Below are 23,223 nucleotides of genomic sequence, written 5' to 3'. Positions count from 1 at the left end.
GATCAATGGGACCAACAAAAAGAGGCTGACCAAAGTGTAAGCATCAACTAGTTTGAAAAGGCCAGATGCTATTCCTCTAGCCCCATGAAGTGTTATTTGGCGTGCAATGAGACTGGCCTATACTCCGGCAGCTATACTTGTTCCAATGGCTGATGACATTGCTCTAGTTACTGCAAGGTTTTGAAGATATGATGAAATCTGTGGCCCATTCCAAGTCATACTTGAGATTAATATTGCTGTGAAGTATGCTGGAGTCCCACAATGGATGCATGCCACTCACACAAAAAGTGGAGACAAGAACCACTGATTCACAGAGTCAAGATCAAGTTCACAGTGAGGCTCCAGAGGGGTGTGAAGAAAATGTTGTTGCTGATGAAAGTAAGGATCCTGGTGAAGGTACCAGTAGTGGAGGCAAGTTTCAAATGGAAGGTCAGAATGAACAGCTAGTTGCAAAGTCACGAGTGGCAGAAAGAAGAAATTGTCTCTGATCTGACCAGTGAATGCCTCCGGTGGAAAATTTGAGTCTTGAGATCAAATCACAAGTCCTTCAGTGAGTGGAGAATATTCAGCAGTAGTCACAAGTAAAGGTACAGCAGTTGTGGCACCAAAGGCATTAAAGAAAAACTGCAAAGGTAAAAATTGACTGAATGAAAGTCTTAAGTCAATTAAAGAAGATTTTGAAGTGATTAAAACTGCTTCAGAGCAAGGAAAGTGAGTCTTCAGCTGAGAAAAGAACAGTGAGAAAGAATTTCAGAAAGTTTGGGTGTACCTAGCATCTGTGTATGAAGACTAGACAGATACAGAGAATTGTAGTCCATTACACGGTTGCCAATTCATTTTTGAAAATGAGCTAAAATAAGAAGAATCAACTTAAACTTTCGAAAATAGTTTGACAGTGGTGACATTAAACCGGACTTTGCAAAAGAATCCAGCTGAAGAAATGAGTTTTAGGTTATAAACTTATTAAAGTGACCAAGAGAGCTGCTTAAAAAAACATTTTTAAAAGTTTTTTTTATTTCTCAATTGTAATCATTAGCAGGAAAAAAAGAAGTAACAAAGAATAGTTTTAATATTGTTTTACGTAAAATGTTTGTTGATTTTTGGAGTTTCATTTTCTTTTTTGTTTTTGATCTTGATAGAAATTGTCATATAGCAAGTGCTGTGGAGACATAGATTTGAATGTCTCCACAAAAGTTGAATTAATTACAGTTCATTATGGTGGTGTTGAACCTAAAAATTCAGGGAACATTTCTGCATTTGACTGACGGCAAACATGCAATCTCTGCCTTACATATGGTGCAGGTTACAGACTGCATGCATACCCCGATCCCTGTGAAACAGAAATGGGAAGAGGAAAGAAGATATTGGTATCGGATCTGGAGTAGGAACATGTTTGCAGTCAAATCAGGATGGTTTCGTGTAAGACTATCTTTAAAATGATCCAATTTAAATACCTATTTTGGATTTATTTAACTCCTAAAATACTACACAAAATTAACCTGGACAGACTGGATCCATGTTCTAAATGTGAAACAGAGGATGGTGATTTTATTCATATGACTTGTTTGTGCAGAATAGCTCAATGGTTTTGGGAGGCAGTGCTTCTGTAAATCCATTAAGTGTTCAGCCCGTGTTACAAAGGAACATAGGGGCATTTTCACGAAAAAGTGACGGAGCGCTGCATTAGCCTTCTTGGCTTAACACTGCCACTTCTGAAATGCAGGGCTGCACCGTATTTACAACAATACGGTGAAGTCCTGCATTTCCCATTGTGTTGGCTCTAAATTTAGCTGCCTAGCTCCAAAACAGGCACCTTTGCACTATAGTGAAAGGGTGCCTGCGTTGTGGGGAATAATTTTGTATGCACAGGAAGGTGTCGCTTCCTGCACATAAACAATCTTAATGGCGATTTGTAACTTCTATGTATGCTGCTTTGTGCAGCACACATAGAAGTTGCAACTCGTCATTTTTAAAATGATTGTTTAAGTGCAGGAAGGGACAACTTCCTGCACATAAACACTCATGCATGGTGTTTTGCTGTTTCTAAGTGTGCTGCACAATGCAGCACACATGCAAACAGCAAAAGCGAGGAGAAATAATGCATTTCTCCTCATGGCGCCCTGTTCAGACCAGGTTTTCCCTGGTCTCAATTTTGGCACTGTGCCATATTTACGCCACCCTTGTTAATATAGTCCATGTCAAAATCAATGGGTGTTGCTGTGGAACGCCTACAGCAACAAGATCGACCCAAGTTGCTTCGGATGCGGTTACTCTGACCACAGTATTATGATGCCCAAATACCCATTGCTTACCAACCAATGCAGTTCCTCCAACTCTGCCTGGAAATTCCGACCACAAAGCTCTCGGATAGGTTTAATGGAGCCGATCTGAGCCAGTTTCGATCCTTGAACCCCCCGCCCTATTACGATGAGTATTTCTGACATTCCTTCTCTTTTGGTCCAACCAACTCATCAGAGCAGGCGGAAGGGAAATATTTCAAGTCCAAAAATTCGCACAACACACTTCCTAGGACCTCTGCTGTGCAGCTATGAAGCTCATCACGCATGTCATCCCTCTACTATACATCATCAGTGATTATGAGAATCTGAACCAACACAGACGTTGCTGCTGGTAAGAAAGACACATTCCCCTACACATTGACGTAACTACCAAGCAAAAGTGAATAGAGTTCAAAGTGTGCTGTATCATATTGAGCATCGCAATTCACTTTATCTAGTCTAGAATTTGTCTAACAATATGTATGAACACCACATTAAAATGATATCAACACATATGGCTGATCTGTCAAGTGTCAATACAATACATCCACCCAATTGGATGGAAAGGTAGGCCAAGCTTGTTTCCAATCTTACATCTTTCTTAACCTAATGCACTAATTGGTGACAGAGCTAACATGATTCTAAACACTAAACTTACTAATATAGTACAACCTGGCAAGCCACGCCACCATCAGCCTAATCGCACAGTCCCACATCCTGTGTCCTGATGAATACAGCAGTGTCGGAACAGGCATGAACAAGAGCCTCTGTGTCAGGACTGGGCAATATTGACTTACATTTAGTGCAATTCATCCCAGTCTCAGGTCTGGGCATTATAATTTGCAGAAGATTACATGGAGTCAACTCACGGCCAAGAGGTTTCAGAATTAATTAGGTAATTTTACTGCAGCCGCTCTCAGCGGTAATCCAATATCGTCGACGCCTATTGAGTTAAAGGTTAGCATTCTGGTTGTTTTTGTTGAAGAGAAGCATTACGGTTATCGCGCTCCCGCTCCCAGCGCGCTGCGCTCTTCAACCCTCTATCTGGAAGAGTAAACAGCATTTGGAATCTGCTCATTAATTTTTTCTGTCAGGAGTTCCAGTCTGGAGCAGCTCTTGTTCCACTTGTTCATAGACTGACTTAGTACAATTACAAGAGGTCGCCAGTCAGGTAGTTTTTCCCCGAGACCCCTCGCTGGAGAGTTCAGGTATTTTGTGGGGAATATTCTGTTGCTCATTATCTCTGCCGCATTCAGTGAACTTTTATATACATATGAAATTGGCAGGTCTATATTACTCTTACAAGGAGCAATTTGAAAGCAAAAATGATACTGACACAAACATAGTGGTCTCCATTGCGAAGAATCTGCAGGATTTGTCTTGTCACCTGAGAAAAAAATAAAAAAAGTGACATTCTATTCCATGTTAATACCTCAATCATGTCAGTATGTTCTCAAAACAAATTCCATGGTGGCCACCACTGGGTTGTTGTTGACCTCTTGGTGTATTCCTCTATAGCGTTAAGGAATTTCTCATAATACGTCTCATCCATATATTGGGAGATGAGACTCTTTTGACATTTGTTGGTTACTGAAACTAGAAGTCCAAATCTTGTTTTGAAGACTGTGTGGTTCATGCTAATCGACCTGAGATAGGTGCGACATCTGTATTTGTCTGAACAAGGTTTTTCATATATTTTGTTGAATTGATTGTTTGCACATCTCTTTATGTAGATCTTGATGTGAAGGTCTTAATCCATACAAACTACGCTTGGTAGCCTCATTTGTCACCAGGTCTGTTTCTCTAGGTGAGTGTGAGGTATCACTACTTTTGCATTTTATGCTTGGTTCTTTTTGATGCTCCCTTGTAGTTAGACCCTTTTTATGTAATATTAATGAATATGATTGAGCAATATGTCCTTTCGGGTGGCTACAGATAGATTGGGCCCGGTAATAAGAATGTTCCAAAGTAAGGGGATGACAACTCTATGAGTTTTTCTCCCACGCCTTCCCCTAACTGTGGTCTATATTCTTTATTTATTTCCTCATTCTCTTGACCTTTTGACTTTTCTACTTCTACTACTATGTATTTCTCCTTTCTTTCTTGTTCTGTAGCTTATAGATATCTCTCCTTGACTAGTTACTTTGAGATATCACAATAATGATTGTGACTTATTCTCTCTTTTTTCCTTTCCTCCTCTCTTTAGGGATTCTTATCCCGGTTTAATTATATGGATATTGTTTGTACAATAATGTAATACCAGATGTTTTTCAGAGTTGTTTAGATATTTTATTTGTCTATGTAAATATTTTGTATATATTTGTGTATATATATGTATGCCTGTGTTATGTCTTTGTATGTCCATATACTGAGTGGTTTTATTTGTGCTCGTACAGCCCTGACGAAGTTCGTACGGAACGAAACGCGTTGGCTGATGGCCTTTTTAAAGATTGAAAATAATAAAGGACTTTTTTGAAAAATTCAACAGCCTGTTTGGACTACTGAATTTTGGTGCACCATCCCTTGCTTTAAAAATTATTCCTCTATTGTCGCCTGTTGCGACAAAGTTGTCACCTGCTTTGTTGTCCACTTTGGTCTACTGAATCTGAGTCACTAGACCAGCCATCTGAACCAGAGGAGGAGTAATTGGAGGCATATTGTCTACCCTTCTTGTTTTGTATTCTGGTGGCACATAATTCTCAGTTGTGTATGGATATACCCTACCAAAAGAGAAACATTCCAGGTCTTTCTTAAATTTCTCGATCTTTGTCAGGAGGATACTATCCTTATTTTCCTTATTCGTTTTGATGTTTTCCTCTAGGTTCTCCTTATATACACTAGTTGACGAGGTTGTTTTAATCTGTCCTTCTAGTGTCTGTATTTTGATTAAAATGGTGTCAGCAATGCGCTTGGCTGTGCTGATAATTAAAATTAACTAATTGCACATACACCGCCACGCTATCTATGACCAATCCATGAGAAATGTTTTATCTTGCAAAAAGAGTCTCGGAGCATTTTTGACAATTAACCCAGTAGGAGTACAATTGCCACGAAGATACTCGGTCATGGTAGCTCCATGAATTGCGGTACCTTTGTGTGATTTTTTTGAGACCAAGACTTTGGACCACAGTAATAAACAAAATACCTGTCAAACAAATTAAATATAGGCCTCATAAGGAGGTCCTTTAATACATTGCAAACCACCCAAACCAAAGTAGATCAGATCAAAACATCATAACACATATTTGTTGATTTTATTTCAAAAAAAGTTATTTTTTTGTCTAATACATAAACATCAAGCCACAAAGGGCTTTTTCTTAACAGCCAAATAATTAACAAATACAGTCTCACATACCAGACACATACGCAACTATTGTATCTTAATCCATACAAACATTTAAAAACACTTCATACCACAACCAGGCATCCAACATACAAGTACATAACAGACATGAACTGATCTGGTAACAATAGATGGAAAACAATCATCGGGGAGTCGGAGAAAAGATCAGTCAAATAAACCCCAGATAAAAAAAACGCTGACGCGCATTTCGGTGTAAGACCCCAAACGGGGCTACACCTTCTTCAGGGCGATGATGCATAACTCGCAGTGCCAACAAAGGTAAGTGAAATTAAAATTTACTACCAATAGAAAAAATATATTTAATGGTTATCGGTTGTGTGAAGGAGAGACGGGTACGGGTGAAGGGGAACAGGCCCTAGACAATGGACAAACATTTCCCTGGCATATATTCCACTTACCTGCCCCATCTCCTTTATTTCCATAGCCGAGCACAGACACTGAGATGGAAGAGTTACACTCACGACCAGGAAACCAAGGCACATCTAGTTCCTGGGTAGGGAGCAGGGTTGGCGCTCACATGCCTCCTGAATTAATCGCTATGTGCATTCAGTGATGAGGGAGGGCTTTTTCAACCGGGGAAGAAGTGAGAGAGGAAATTACAGGAAAATCCGAGAGAAGATGCGGAGACAGTACAGGAGGCTACACAGGGAAGTCCTCAGAAAGAACCACGACCCATGAACTTCCTCAGTCACAGCTGGCTGGCCCTACATCCTCAAGGATTTAACAGGCCTGCAGGAGACAAGTATACCTGTGTGACCCGGGGAACGAATACAGCCGACACCACATCCAGCTGGAGATCCCAGCTGACGAGGAGCCTACAGAGACACCCCAGGGCTAACACAGCGGAAGGAAGCCCTTTAACTGCTCAACGCTCGCTACATTTCAGGAGAAACATGGCTGAGCCAGGTATGGGGCGTATTTTTGGTAAACAGGGTGTGAATATACGGGGATGGTAGGGGCACCGGACAAGCGGCCAGCACTTGTTTTGTCAGATGCTATAGAGGCCCATAACCTACACCTCCCTTTAGTCCTTCCACACTGGCCTCGATTTCCCTTCCCAGCACAGTTGATTTGGGGTGCACCGTGTATTGTTCAATTAAGGACAAGGAAGTTCCTTACCTGGTTTCTTTTGTTTCTCCCTTTCGAGGGGCACAGTGAAGTCACCCACTGGACTCTCTTCTGAAGCTAGAAAAGGAAGGATATTATAAGTCAAAGGACTCTTGGAATAAATAAATAAAGACATACAAACAAAAAGAAGACAACTCTGAAGCAAGATGTTTACTTAAAGAAGTTCTAAGGACACTTTTGTTCCACTGGCCAATGCAGAGCCGAGTGAAGAAATTAACAGAGACTGTTTCAAAGGAAACTTACAGAGAGCTTCCTCATTGTTTCATTGTATTACCCTAAAGTTTGCAGAAAGCCTATTTCATGTATTTTCCGGTTTCAAATAAACAACACACCCTTTCAGCATAACATTGAGTCATTGTGGTTTTGTGTCCCGCTTGTCACAGCTTGGTGTCAAGCAATAAAAAAACTGTGCAAATGTGATCTGAATTAATTGGCGAATGTGTTGGTTTAGAAAGAGGTCTACATGTTTCAGCCAGGACAATCGTAATAGGATCTTGGCCTTCCTCAGGACCTAGATGATAATGCGACTGCAAAAAAGTGTTTGTGAAACAAAATCAAAATACAGTAATAACATGCAGGTAGAACGTTACAACCTACAATCACCTGTGGCCTTCAATGCGAAGAATCTACAGGATTTGTCTTGTAACCTGGTAAAAAACTAAACACAGTGACATTTTATTCCATGTTAATACCTCAATCATATCAGTATGTACTCAAAACAATGTTGTATCACTAAAGGAACTATTTCACCATATATGTTCCTATCACTTCTTAATCATTTGAACATTTTTTTTTTTTTTTTTTTTTTTGAGGTTCAACACTGCTTTATTGCATGATATAGACCAAAGTACACAGCTGTTAGTGCCCACAACCCGGAGGCCGGCAGCGCAATATACAAGTATAAACACAGCCTTGGAGTCGGCATCCCTGGGGCCCGACGGCGATGTATAAGCAAATAGAAGAAAAATAAGGCCATTCGGCGTTGTAGGGTTTTTAGAGGATGAGCTGCAGCAGAACAGTAGTTTTCATTTCAACCTGTATTGAGAGAACAAAAGTATAAAATACTTTCCAACATGGAAGAACCTAAGAGGCATTTCGATCGTCCTTGAAAGGTAAAAGAGGATATAGTAACTGGCAAAGCGGTGAGGTAGTGTAGGTAACCAATGTAGTGTACAGTCTAGTGTTAATAGAGCCTTAGTTTGGTAGGGTCCCTAGTGAGTCCGGAGACTATGACCGGATCCCCGTGTCATATGTAGCGTGTCGAGATGTAGGATGTGTCTACAGGCATGCGAGGTGATTAGTCTAGTCCCTACGCATTATAAGAGGCATATTCTGTGCTGACATCTATGACATGTGAATGTTGCAGTTAGAGTGCAAGGCCATTGCTGAGTCGGACAACGTGGCATCAAGAAGGAGCAGTATCCCCCTCAGGTGCGTCGTCCGCAGCCGATCTTTGGAGCATGTAACATACCAGGGGGCCCCATATGTCTCTGGGTTTACAGGATGTAGGTAATAATTCAGCAAACGTGTTGTATTGGTCTTGGCAATAACTTAGGTCTGCCAGCCAGGTCTTGAATTTAGGCGCTCTGCCTCGGCCCCACCGACAGACTACTTGGCGTTTAGCCAACAGTAACGCAATGTCGACAAACTTCCGGTAGGAGCTAGGGATCTGTTGCGTGTATCCAAGTATCGTCACCAAGGGGTCTATGGGCACCGTGGCGCCCGTCATATCTGTAAGGGCGTCTACTACCCACTGCCAATATTGCGCCACCTGCGGGCATTCCCACGCTAAATGTAGGATATCTGCATGACTGGCATGGCATCGCATGCACCGGTCATCATCCGCCAGACCAAATCTGAATTTGCGCATCGGCGTGTAGTATATTCGTTGTAGGTATTTATAATGTATAATCTTGAATCTGCTGCTGGCAGAGAGGTGAGAGGTGAGCGCACTGCAGTATTGCCACTGCTCATCAGTAATGTCAGCAGCCAATTCAGTCGCCCAGCGCGCCCGGGCAGTGGAGTCCAGCGTCTGCGTTGCATTCCTGAGCTGACGGTAGAGGCCAGATACCAAGTGCTTCCCATCTCGAGAGTTCAGTAGAAAGTGGAGCGGGGGGAATATCTCAGGTTCGTCAGGAAATTTGGGGTGAATGTCCCGCATCCCTGCGCGTAGACGAACGTAGTAAAAGAGATCTAGTGGGGTGTAGACATATGATCGAAAGAAGAGGTCCAACGTTTTAAATTGACCATTGACAAATAGGTCACCCCAACAGGAGATACGTAGTGTAGTGCACAACACTCGGAATCCCTGCTCCTGTAGTAACGTGAGCTCCGGATGATAGGTAGGTGGTAATTTCGGCGAATAAGGTAGCTGGCATGCTAAGCTCCTGGCAATTCGCCGCCACGCATCCATCGTGCATGAAACAGATGTATTCGGCGTGGTTATGGATGATTCCGGGCAAAGGAGTAATCCTGACAGCGGGAGGGGTCGCACTATCCAGTCCTCCACCGCTATATGCGGCATGTAAGGAGTGGGAGCCATCCAGTGGTAGGCAAAGTGCCCTTGAGCACACTGGTAGTATTTCTCGAAGTCCGGTATATCGAAACCTCCCTTATCATAGGGCAAGGTCAGTGTGGCCCATTGAAGCCGTGATTGCTTGCCTCCCCAAAAAAGTCGGCGCAGTTCAGTCCTTAGCGTCTTAAAAAAGAAAGCGCCGGGGAAATAGGGGATGTTGATAAAGAGGTAGAGGAATCGGGGAAGGATAACCATTTTAATTAGGGACGCCCTGCCGGCCATAGACAGTGGCAGGGTGAGCCAGCGGTCTACAGTAGCAGTTAGGTTCGTGATAGCAACACCGTAATTGGCTCGCAGCGTCTCCTCCCTGTCTCGGGAAATACGTATCCCCAGGTAGCGGAGATCCGTCCGGCACCATTCCAGTGGATAATCAAGAGGGAAATCGCTCACAGCCTCAGTAAGGGGAAAAAATTGGGACTTGGACCAGTTGATGTGTACTCCGGACATGTTCCCAAATACGATGAACTCTCTGAGCAAAGGATTGAGGTTTATCTCAGGGTGCTTGACATATAGCGTGATGTCATCCGCATAGAGGGACACATCAATTTGTCGCTGTAGGCATTGGACCGCGCCGTCCCGATGAAGTTGACGTAAACGGCAGGCCAGTGGTTCCACAGCTATGGCATTTAATAAGGGCGAGAGCGGGCATCACTGGCGTGTGCCTCTAGTAATGTCAATGGACTGCGATAGGTGGCCATTGATCAGCACTCGCGCCGTAGGTCGGGTGTAAAGTAGGCGTATCCAGGACATGAACAAGGGTGGGAATCCCATGCGCGTCAGGACAGAGAACAAATAGGGCCATTCAACTGAGTCAAATGCTTTGGTCGCGTCAAGGAAGATTGCTGCGACAGGCACGTCGGGATGTACGGTTCTTAGAAGGGAAAACAGGGTGCGGAGGTTGTGCGATGTGGAGCGGCCTGCAACGAATCCAGACTGATCAGGTAGGACGAGTCTGGTCATTAGCAGCGATAGTCGAGTGGCCAGGACTTTAGCTAGTATCTTCACATCCAAGTTTAGGAGGGAAAGTGGGCGATATGAATTGCAGGAGCTGGGATCCTTATCAGGCTTCAGCAGGGACGTGATGACGACCTCACGCATAGAGCAGGGCAGGACCCCTTGGTCGAGGGATTCTGTGTAAACCTCACGCAGAACGGGGGCCATGGTGTCAATGTATGCTTTATAAAATTCGGCAGGAATGCCATCTAGGCCAGGAGCTTTACCGTTCTGGAGAGACATGATGGCATCCCGAATCTCATCGAGCTCGAAAGGCGCAGCTAGAAAGGCCCTGTCCCCATCGCTAAGCCAACATAATGCCACATCCTTCAGGTAGTCAGTGTAAGATGGTGTGTTCCCCACAGTAGAGGTGTATAATGAGAGGTAATGTGTCGTGAAGGTAGTGAGTATGTCATCCGAGTTTCTGAGTGTGGTGCCATTCGTGTCTGTGAGTTCAAATATGATATTGCGATCACGTGTTGGTTGAGTAAGTGCAGCCAATACCCTCCCAGGCCTGTCTCCCTCACAGTATTTTCGGGCCTGCCAGTATTTGCCACGGAACTTAGCCTCTCTGGTAGCCTCCTCTTCAAATTTGGACAACGTTTCCCTAAAGGTAGCATGTAACACCGGATCAGGGTCATCCACCATGCGGCATTCTAGTATGCCCAGCTCATCCTCCAGCGTGCTAATAGTACGACGGATATCGCGTAAGACCCCACTGCTCTTGGATATACAATAGCCCCTTATAGTGACTTTGAATGCCTCCCAAATATGTTCCACAGAGTGTACAGATCCTTTATTTCTGGGGAAAAACGCAGCTATCTCCTCTCCCAGTTCAGTCCGAAACAGAGCGTCCAACAGAATTTCGGGGCGGAGTCTCCAATGAGGACGTTGGTTATCCCACCCAGGAGCACGAAAGCGAAGGACAACGGGGCTGTGGTCAGAGTACGTCCTAGGCAGGTGAGACACCCCCTCCAGCTCCGCGGCAACCCCCCTGGAAATCAGAAAAAAGTCTAAACGTGCCCATGTCCCTGTGTGTGAGGTGAAATGTGTGCCCTCTCTCCCCACTGGGTGTGCGTGCCTCCAAGCATCCAGAAGGTCCCCCTCAGCAATCACCCCCTCCAGCGCCTCGCGAGCTCTAGGTTTATAGGAGCACACCCCATCAGCTCTGTCTAAGTGTGGCACGAGTGCCAGATTGAAATCACCTCCCCAAATGATGTGCCGGGATCCCGCAGTCAGAATTTTGCCCCACAGAGCGGTAAAAAAAGCAGGTGTGTCTATATTCGGTGCATAAACCACCACAAATGTGTAAGTGTCACGGCCCAATCTGCCCCATAAGAGTGAATACCTTCCCTCCTTATCAGCGAGTTCTCCATACTTGTGAAATGGTACGGTCCGGGCCACAAGGATAGCCAACCCCCTCGCGTATGTGGAGTAAGAAGAAAAAATATGGTTCCCAGCCCACAATCGTTTGAACAGTTAAGATCATTTTAAAGTTCAATTTCTTACCTGTTCATATACGGGCGAAGCCCTCACCACTCCTGGCAGCAGCTCAGGGCATGAGACACCACTCTGTGGGTAGTAAAAAATCTGGATTCATGGAACTGTTTGAATATACTATCAATCAGTTTACCCCCCATTTAAAATCAACTCACAAGAAATCTGAATCTGACAGGTTGCTGAAGGGTGAAGATAGCCCAGCTGATTCTATAGAAAATGCCCATTTTTTTAGGGTATTATGCCCTATCGACTTCCCTAGTTAATTTACATATTACGGGGAACAACGGCCACTGTAGGAATCTCAGGCAAAATACCACAAGAATAGTAATAATAGTAATGTGCCCATCTTGCCATAAACATGTACCAAGCAATTTAATGAGATACTGGTATCTTCCCCGCCATCCATCGTGCTGGATACAGCGTTTTGGTCTAGGATGGGACGAGCCCAGGAAAATAGTCCTTGTTCTTAACTACCGGCCATCAAATGTTGTTTTCAGATTTTTTTGAGATTTTTCCCTGACTTACATCTCCGTCGGTACCCCGGACCGTCTTCTGGCTGTCCCGAATGGTAACCGGCAGGAGTACCAATGCTATTTAAACTCTTTTTAACTATAGAAGTGGATGCAGCTGGCTTCCCTAATTTCGTTGCATCTTGAAAGCATCACCACGCAGTGAGGAATTATGGAAAATGTAGTCTCACTTACCTCAGTAGACACCACATCAGTAGACTACAATATCGTGAAGGCTCATGGGAAATGTAGTGTTCACTGAATAAAGTCTAGTGAAGTACCACTTTGACTGTTCTAAACTCGTGGCATTCTGAGCGCATCATTTTGTAGAGTAGTGCGACAATTTGGTGTCCTAATACATTATCAACACCATTCATTGCACTACACTTCACCAAATCGGTGTAGATACCACATTATTGAACTAAAATAAGGCGAAGACTCATAGAAAATGTAGTTTTCCCTTTCTGAAAGAGTGTAAAACAGTGACTGCACTGATTATGTGGCCTCGATAAGTGTATTATTGCGCAGTTACCAGCTTAAAAACTACAACAGTAGTGAAATATTCGGTGTCCTAGATCATTGTCAAGACCTCTTCGCAAAACTACAATTATGCTGGAGGATCATGGGTAATGTGGTTTTACATACATTTCACCTTCGTTCTGCAAAATGGTTTTGTTTATACAGTATACATCCAAACAAAGTGCCTTTATTCGTCAATCAATTCAGATGGAGAGCAAGATTGTTAGATCCATAATTGTTCACATATTTGACTCACACTAGATCTTGGTTGCTGTATACCAAATACCTTTTCATAATGTAGATGGTTATTCAATGATCTGTTATAACAGTGTCCACTGAATGTCATCGTTCTAACTGAGGCGATAGGGCATAATACCCTTAAAAATGGGCATTTCCTATAGAATCAGATGCACTTTCTTCACCCTTCATTTATCTGTCAGATTCAGACTTCTTTTGAGTTGATTTTAAATGGGGGGATTGATGGTATATTCAAACAGTTCCATGAATCCAGATTTTTTACTACCCACAAAGCGGTGTCTCACGCCTTGAGCTGCTTCCAGGAGTGGTGAGGACTTCCCCGGTATATGAACGGATAAGAAAATGAACTTAAAAAATATCTTGAATGCTCAAATGATTAAGAAATTATGGGAACAAATTTGGTGATATAGTTCCTTCAGTGATACAACATTGTTTTGGGTACATACTGATATGATTGAGGTAGTAACATTGAATAGAATGTCACTGTGTTTATTTTTTCATAGGAGACAGGACAAATCATGTAGATTCTTTGCCATGAAGACCACAGGTGATTGTAGGTTGTAACGTTCCACCTACCTGTTATTAATATATTTTGATTTTGTTTCACACATACTTTTTTTGCAGTAGCATTATCATCTAGGTCCTGAGGAAGGCCAATATCGGATAAGGTTGTCATGGCTGAAAGATATAGACCCTCTTTCTAGACCAACGCATTAGCAAATTAATTCAGATAGCGTTTGCACTGTTTTTTATTGCTTGACAACAAGCAATAACCATTAAATTGTTGGTTGGTAGTCAATTTTAATGCCACTTTAATACCTTTGTAGACACGGCAATCACTTAACCCCACATACATTTTTACATGCTTCAGAGATCCTAAGAGATCAGACCATCTGTCCCTCTCCAAAATATCTGTGAGCTCCTCCCTCATAGTGAGAGGGTTGTAGCCCTTTGTTGCACTAGGAATTGCAACTAAGAGGAGATCTCAGATAATGAAGCATGCCACCTCGGTGGGTGATGGTATTCTGTACTCTTAAATAGTACTCAAAAAGAGAGAGAGGTGGCTCACTCTGTCCCAGGGGGCTGAGCCCAGTCTAAGGAAAGCAAAAGAAGGTTCCCCTGGACTTGCTAAAAATAGGTACAAGTTCACATCCAATTTTATAATTCCCTCACAGATAATTCTACACAACACAAACACCCTTCCTTCTATTCTCCCATGTGGCATGAATCTATGCCAAACTAGAAAGTAGTACTAAATAATATTTATTTTCATTTAAAAACAAGTAATATACACAGATATTAATTTTTTTTTTTTTTTTATTAGGTTAAGATGCAGTTAAGGACAAAGCATTTCATTACATATATACATAAAACCAATATACAGAGTAATAACTATAACAATCAAGGAATAAATAGATGCACAGTTAGGATAAAAGCATACAATTATAAAAGGCCGATCTTATAAAGTATTCTTTCAAGTACATATCATTATCATGCAGCCGCCTCTCATAATCTTGCCTTCCTCCAATTTTTTATAGGGGCCCAGATGCGTCTTCCCATCTCCCGTTTTTTAGTCCCTTTCATTTCATATAGGCAGGACATTATGTATACCTAAAAGTCTAGAAAGCCACATCTGGAAGGAAGGAGCTGTAACAGCTTTCCAGCCTGCCAAAATTAAAATCCTTAGTACGGCGACTGACATAAAAACTAGGGCTTCCTCTTCCTTCCCAAGATTCAGCGCAGAATCCGTACCAAGTAGCACCAGGGTTGGGGATAGATCGATCTTATGACCTAGCAGCCCCTCCCAAAATTTCATAATCTCGTCCCTTATTGGCTCTAACCAATTACAATGAAAAAACATATGTACGATATCTGCTTGACTGTCATTACATCTTGGGCATCTATCGTATTCCCTTACGCCCCAGGCGAATAATTTTGCAGGAGTATGATAAAGATTAAAGACCATTTTATAGTGCTGGGCCCGTAAATTCGAGGCCCGGAATATCTTTTTGTTCAGACATAGCGCAATATCCACATCTGCATCAGGATTTCCCAGTTTTATAGCCCAATTATGTTCGGTCTTCTCAATATCATCTTGGATCTTTGTTAAAAGGAGATTATACACCACGTTAATCTTCTTGCAACCTCTAGCTAGTACCTCAACTACGGGAATGTCCGCCGGGGCAGAGAGCTTTGGTCTTTCTGCCTTAAGAGTTCGAACTATTTGGCCATACAAAAGCCAATGGTCGGCTGGGATACCAAACCTACCTTGTAAAACTTCGAACCCAACCCCCCCCCACACCCTTGCACCCTCACCCCTACAAGCCCCACCCTCCCTCCTCCATGAGGCGCTCAGACCTAGTCTGTGCATGTGATGGAGCACGATGTGAGCAGTGAGGTCTTAAGATAAACCAATATTCATAAAGAAAATACAAAACAAATTTGAAGCCCTAAATAACCCAAATGAAAAAAGCCACAAAAATCCTCAAATCAAAGACTGGCCAAGATGACACTGTCCATTGATCTAACGGTATATGGCAACCGGAATCATTTGTTTTAAGAGCAATATCAATCCGAGTGTCAAAATTCCAGTCTATTTACCAACAGAGTCCAGATATTCCTTCGCTTTTATCTCTGAGGAGAAATAGAGTGCCCTCCCTTCATTGATGACTTTCAGTTGAGCCAGATTTATGAGAAATACCTGCATCTTTTTATCCTGGAAAGATTTGATCATCCCTCTTAAACGCCAGCGTCTCTCTACTGTCGAATGACAAAAGTCCGGTCGGACAAAAAATGTTATTCCATCATTGCTTCGCTTGGAGTTTGGCATTGCTAGATCCGATATAGCCTGTCTAAGAATAAAATTGCCAAGGAAGATCAAAACAGCCCTGGGTTTGTCCCCCTCCTTCATATTCCTTTTTATTTTAAAGGGAGTGCGATGTACCCTGCAGCTCCAGGGGCCAATTCCAACTAGATATTTCCAGGAATGCTTGTGGAAAGAGCTTGATAATGAATGCCCTAATGTCGGATCCCTCGGCTCCCTCCGGTATTCCCAATACCCTCAGATTGTTACGACGTAGCCTATTCTCCATTTCTTTAATCTTCCATTGAATGTCCACCACCTGGGAGGATTGCGCATTAACCTTAGATACAGCTTCTGCAACTTCGGTCTCAGTTGAGGCTATTCTGTCTTCTAAGTTTGAAACTCTATTCCCAGTATTTACGCAGACCTTCGAGAGTTTCCTGACTACGCCTCTCATCTTCCTCATTGCTGCCTGCGATTTAAGATTGTCTGAGCGGGTTTCCTCCCTATGGGCTATGATTTCCTGATAGATTGTCTCGAGCATTGACACTTGGGCGAACTCCATACTAGAGCTATCCTGTAGCTGTATGGAGGAGAAGTGATCCCCACTCATTTCCCCTTTAGTATAAGCCTTGCCGACCACAGCTGGGGCCTTTCATGCAGTTGCAGAATGATCTATTTCCGAGTCACTCTCAGAGTCCACATATGAGCTACACTCCTCGTCTTCCTCGGACCATCCGGCCACGTCAGAGGCAGAGAAGAAAGCTTAGCTGTAGGCAGATTCTATCCCATCCCCTGCTCCGCCTCCATGGGCTGCTGATCCGACAGCGGAGGAATGAATATCTATCCCTGGGGTAGCTCCATTATCCAAAAGTTCTGATTGCCCCCCGCAACATCCTTTACCGGCAATTGGGGGCTGTTGGAACGCAGACCTGAGTCTGAAGACCCCAAAAGCTCATCCTTATTTCCAGATATTACTGTGGAATTTCCGGGGATCTCCATCCCTAGTGGGACCTCCAGTTTGCCCTGTAAATCAGTAGCATCACCGGCATCGATACCGTCAATAACCGGTGGGGCCTCTGTAGTGGTACTCTCCACCCCTTTAGTGTCCACCTCGACTGCTTTCTCCTTACTGGTTTTTGAAAACAGGTCTGCTATTGAGGCCGTTGCCAGGCGAGTTCTAGCAGCGATCTGCTGCTTCTTCTTTGGATGTTCGGTCGGGGGCGTTTGAGAGCCGAGTGTCTCCGCGGCTCCTTCATCGCGATGATTTTTCTTTTTCCCCGTGGCTGATTTCAAAGCCGGATTGTTTTTAGGGGCCATCACTTCCTTTGGTGCCGGGCGCCGAAAACCAAACTCGCTCGGCTCCTCCTCGGATGAATTCCTGCTCGAACGCTCCACTCTGGGATCCGGCCGTGGAGGCTGTACTGCCTGCGGTGGTCTTTGACCCAAGCTCCTCCCTCCTGCGATTCCTCGGCGTTCCCGACCGGGTGGGAGAGCGGCAAGCGTTGACGCCGGCTCCCGAAGTAGTTGCCTCGCAGATCCGTGGCAGGACAAGGTTGTCAGCATTCCGAGAAATAACAAAGTGTTTTCTCCTTTACATAAACGCCAAATGACAGCGCCTGGCCGTGTCTAAAGTTCCATTTGGGCTCCTTGTGTTACAAACTCTCACTGCTCCCTCGTTACAGCCGCCGTTACGCAGCCACCATCTTGCCTCCATCCACAGATATTTAATTGTAATAATACAAATATTAAAAACCCTTCATACAAGTCTATGGAGGACACTAGTCCATTAAAAACATACACATTTGTTATAAAGAACAAAAGAAACAAATTATACACAGTACATAAAACTCAGGTACAAGACCCTATAGGCTTCAACAACACGATAATACAATTCAGTTGAGGCCTAACTTTAGATCCAAACCTAATAACTAATTGAAAGGTAATTTCGGCAAGTAGACTGTATTTTTCTTTTTTTGTCCTAAAATATCAATCAGCAATGGATTCTTAGCAGGTGCGTCAACGCGTTTCGGTGGTATCTGTGCTTTTTTACTCTACCACCTTCTTCAGGACTAACATGAATAAGTACAGGGTGTGGTTTTTTTATTTTTGAGGTAGGTTAATTTTTCAATTCTGTGTATATTGCCGATTTATTGGGTCGTTATATTACACTTCTTTATTCTTTGGTAAGGAACAATTTGCGCCCCACAGCTTCTGGTGTGCTTATAAGATATTTTGCGGTACAAAAGGGGGTGGTGATGGACGGAGCATCTGAATCAATCAAACACTCACACCCAGTCAAAAGATCAGGGTTTATTTCATCACCGTTCTTTAGCCCACTCTGCCACCCCAGTTTAGACATGGCTATATGCCAATAAGTCTGACCCTGTGCCTCATGGGAACAGTCCAGCCCGAACTGCCAAGCCATGTCTTCCCTGGACCGGAAACAAGCTTCCGAGGACCGGTTTCTGGCATTCCAGCCGTCTTCAGCCCTGCTTGATTGAATCCAGTGGCAAACTGAGCAAGGGACTCACGTCTGAGCATACCCTGCCACACTTATGGCGGCCAAAAGCGGTACAAAAGATATTTTGGTCACAATGATGTCTCCCACATGTCTTGATGATCGGCTTCTTCCCAAAAATAAAGAAGTGTATTATAACGACCCAATAAATCGGCATTGATCCTGAGGGAACCATCAATCTTCACAGGACTAAATATTTAAAAGAAAATACACCTTTTAAGGAGACAACAGATAGACGGCGTTATAGAAAGAGGAGGTGATCTATATATGAAAGATTAACCTGCCGCAAAAATGAAATAACAGACCCGGTACTTATTCATGTTAGTCCTGAAGAAGGTGGTAGAGTAATAAGCTCAGATACCACCAAAACGCGTTGACGCACCTACTAAGAATCCATCGCTGATTGGTATTTTAGGACAAAAAAAGAAAAATACAGTCTTCTTGCCAAAATTACCTTTCAATTAGTTAATACAATTAAATATCTGTGTATATTGCTTGTTTCTAAATACAAATAAATATTATTTAGCACTACTTTCTAGTTTGGTACTGATTCACGCCACATGGGAGAATAAAAGGAAGGGTTTTTGTGTTTTGTAGACTTATCTGTGAGTGAATTATAGAATTGGATGTGAACTTGTACCTATTTTTAGCAAGTCCAGGGGAACCTTCTTTTGCTCTCTTAAACAGTACTCCTTCCATTTTCTCAAACTATATTCGTGTCAGTATTACTTTGCTTTCAAATTGCTCCTTGTAGGAGTATTATAGACCCGGAGATTTCATATGTTTATAAAAGTATTGAAGTGGGTATTGATTCCGAACAGGTCTTCAAACTTTTCCCTGAGACCCTCTATTACCTGGTGTGTTCTTACATTCAGTGAACTGCCAATTGTAAGCAGAGCCCAATTCAGTTCTACTAAGACCTTTTGTGAGCTTTTGTTAAAGTTCTTCTTCAACGTTTTTTCAGTATTATCAGTCATTCAGGAGTGCAGAAAGAACCAAATACAGAGACAATCCTTTTGGAGCATTGGCATGCAGTTAGGACAATCTAACTAATTCAATCTAGTACGAACAGTTAAGCTAGAACAGGAAAGTTACAAGTAGATTTATATATATATATTTATACTTACAAACTGGCCCAATTCACAGAATTAACTTAAGACAAAATCCTAAACTTACTAATTTTGGTATTCACAGAATGCACTTACTACTTTTGGTATTCACAGAATGCACTTACTACTTTTGGTATTCACAGAATGGATTTTCGACTACTAACTATATGTGAGCACTCAGGCTGGGTGTTCCGGCCGGTAGGTGGGACTTCTGGCCCGGAGGTGGGGATTCTGGCCATGGCTAAATCTCCCCCACAGGCTGAAATCCACAACTCCAGGCCGGAAGTCCTACCTCCGGGGCGGAAGTCCCACCTACGGGGCAGAAGTCCCACCTACAGGCCAGCATCTCCGCCTCCGGGCCGGAATCTCCAGTCCGAGTGCGGACATAAAGTTAGTAGTCGTAAATCCATTCTGTGAATACCAAAAGTAGTGGTCCCATGGAATCTGAAAATTCCATGGGGCCGGTGGCCACCACTGGGGCTGTTGTTGGCCTCTTGGTGTATTCCTTCATTGTTGTCCACTTTGATCTGCTGAGTCTGAGTCACTAGACCAGCCATCTGAGCCAGAGGAGGAGTAATTGGAGCAATATCGTCTACTTTTCTTGTTGTATTTCGGTGACACATAATTCTCAGTTGTGGATGGATATACCCTTTCAAAAGAGAAACAATACAAGTCTTTCTTAAATTTCTCGATCATTGTCAGGAGGATACTATCCTTATTTTCATTATTTGATTTGTTGTTTTCATCTAGGTTCTTCTTATATACACTATTTGACAAGGTTGTTTTAATCAGTACTTCTAGTGTCTGTATTTCGATTAAAATGATGTTGGCAATGTGCTTGGCTGTGCTGATAAATAAAATTAACTAATCGCGCGTACACCGCCACGCTATCAATGACCAATCCTTGAGAAATGTTTTATCTTGCAAAAAGAGTCTAGGAGCATGTGTGACAATTAACCCAGTAGGAGTACAATTGCAACGAATATACTCGGTCATGGTAGCTACATGAATTGAGGTACGTATGTGTGTGACTTTTTTAAGACCAAGAGTTTGGACCAATCATCCCTATTTTTAATCATGGGATACTAGGAGTATTAGTTAGTATAGCACGGGCTACATCGTCATCAAATGCTAGGCTTGTCAAGCCAGCCATTGTTAGGTTCTAGGGAATTGTGAGTTGGTAGAGCTTAATTAGCACATCAATAGATAACGTGACAGTCATAAAAAGACCCGCAGCCGTAGCTGCTCATATCAAAACAACACACCAGGTTAATAGAGCGTCTCAGGAAAAAGTTTAAAGACCTGCGTAGACACAATCCCCACTTAAATACTATTATAAACCATTGAAATTCACCTACAAGTAGCAATTCGAAAGTATAAATGATACTGACACGAATATATTGTAAGGACATGGAAGGAGTCCTAATTAAGAGGACGGAATCCCATCACCCACCGAGGTGGCATGCTTAATCATCTGGGATCTCCTCTTAGTTGCAATTGATAGTGCAACCAAGAGCTGCGACCCCCTTGCTATGAGGGAGGAGCTCACAGATGCTTTCAAGAGGGTTAGTTGGACTGCTCTCCTAATATCTCTGAAAAATGTAAAAACAATAAGTGGGGTGAAGTGTTTGCAGTACCAACAAAGGTATTAACGTGACATTAAAATTGACCACCAATCAAAAAAACTATATTTAATGATTATCGCTTGTGTGAAGGAGAGATGGGCATGTGTGAAGTGGAACAGGACCTGGACGATGGACAAACATTTCCCTGACATATATTCCACTTAACTGCCCATCTCCTTCATTTTCGTAGCCGAGCACCGACACTGAGATGGAAGAGTTACACTCACGACCAGGAAAGCAAGGCACATTTAGTTCCGGGGTAGGGTGCAGGTTTGGTGCTCACATGCCTCATACTTTGTCGCTACATTCAGTCAGCGATGAGAGAGGGCTACTTCAACCGGGGAAGACGGAAGAGAGGAAATTACAAGAAAATCCGGGAGAAGACGCGGAGACAGTACAGGAGGCGAAAGAGGAAAGTCCTCAGAAAGAACCAAGACCCACGTACTTCCTCAGTAGCAGCTGGTGGGCCCAACATCCTCGAGGATTTAACAGGCCTGCAGGAGACATGTATACCTGGGTGACCCGGAGAATGAATACAGCCGACACCACATCCAGCTGGAGATCACAGCTGACAAGGAGCCTGCAGAGACTCCGGAGGGCTAACGCAGCGGAAGGAAGCCTTTAACCGCTCAACGCCCGCTACGTTTCAGGAGAAACATGGCTGAGCCAGGTACAGGGCGTATTTTTGGTAAACCGGTTGGGTATAGACGGGGAAGGTAGGGGCACCGGATGAGCGGCCAGCACTTGTTTTGTCTGATGCTCACCTCTCTTTCTAACAAGCTCGGTTTATTCAGCCTCACATTATTTCCCCCATGTTAAAACGTTAATGTTCACGCCGGATAGAAGCCCGTAACCTACACTTCCCTTTCGCGCTTCCACACTGGCCTTGATTTCCCTTCCCAGTACAGTTGATTTGGGGTGCACCGTGTATTTATCAATTAAGGACAAGCAAGTTCGTTACCTGTTTTCTTTTGTTTCCTCCTTCCGAGGGGCACTGCAAAGTCACCCACAGTCCTCTCTTCTGGAACTAGAAAAGGAAGGATATTATAAGTCAAAGGACTCTTGGAATGAATAAATACAGACATACAAACAAAGAGAAGACAACTCTGAAGCAAGATGTTGACTTAAAGTCTTAAAGTCTTTCTAAGGACACTTTTGTTCCACTGGCCAATACAGAGCCTAGTGAAGAAATGAACAGACACTGTTTCAAAGTTAGCTTACCGAGAGCTTCTTCATTGTTTCATTCTATTATTATTAGTTTTCAGGGAGCTTATTTCATTTATTAAACAGGTTAAACAGCGTATTATGGAACATATAAGCACGATTCGGTGCAAGAAACAATCCACCACACTGACAAACCGATTTCTAGAAAAACAACATAAAGCAGACAACTTAATGTAGACAGTTCTAGAACAACCATTTGTTCCTCCTCACATTGCGGACATATCAAAATTTCTATGTAAGAAGGAGCAACACTGGGTCTTCAAACTACATAGTGATACTATGGGTTTGAACAATGACATTCCGGGGACACTGTTGTAACAGTTCATTGAATAAACATCTATATCATGAAAAGGTATATGATATACAGCAACCAAGATCTAGTTCGAGTCACATATGTGAGCAATTATGGATCTAACATTCTCGCTCTCCATCTGAATTGATTCACAAATAAAGGCACTTTCTCTGGATGTATACTGTATAAACAAAACCATTTCACAGAATGAAGGTAAAAGGTATGGAAAACCACATTACCCATGATCTTACCGGAGTATTTTTGCGAAGAGACGTAGACAAAGATTTGGGACTCCAAATTTTGCTCTACTGTTGTAGTTTTTAAGCTATTAACTGTGCGATGATACACTAATAGAGGCCACTAAATCAATGCAGTCAATCTTTTGGACTCTTTCAGAAAGGGAAAACTACAATTCCTACCAGTCTTAGCCCTTTTTGTATTTCAATGATGCAGCATCTATGCTGCTTTGGTAAATGGTAGCTTTGCAATGAATGGTTTTGATAATGTATAGGACACCACATTGT

General features: G+C 43.0%; 1 protein-coding gene across 1 annotated transcript in view; it reads right to left on the bottom strand.

Annotated features, from left to right (window-relative positions):
- The window catches only part of LOC144762950 (uncharacterized), an 89,255-nt gene extending 66,313 nt beyond the window's left edge, over positions 1-22,942 (bottom strand). The window contains exons 1-3 of the mRNA XM_078648251.1: positions 22,939-22,942; positions 22,145-22,210; positions 6,763-6,828 (exon numbers count right to left, since the gene is read on the bottom strand). Coding sequence (XP_078504377.1) covers positions 6,763-6,828; positions 22,145-22,210; positions 22,939-22,942 — 136 coding nt within the window. The remainder of the gene's footprint in view (positions 1-6,762; positions 6,829-22,144; positions 22,211-22,938) is intronic.
- Positions 22,943-23,223: the final 281 nt, after the last annotated feature.

The sequence above is a fragment of the Lissotriton helveticus genome, chromosome 6 (genome assembly GCF_964261635.1).
Source record: "Lissotriton helveticus chromosome 6, aLisHel1.1, whole genome shotgun sequence".
Lineage (NCBI taxonomy): Eukaryota > Metazoa > Chordata > Amphibia > Caudata > Salamandridae > Lissotriton > Lissotriton helveticus.
This window is presented reverse-complemented; position numbering and strand designations above follow the sequence as displayed.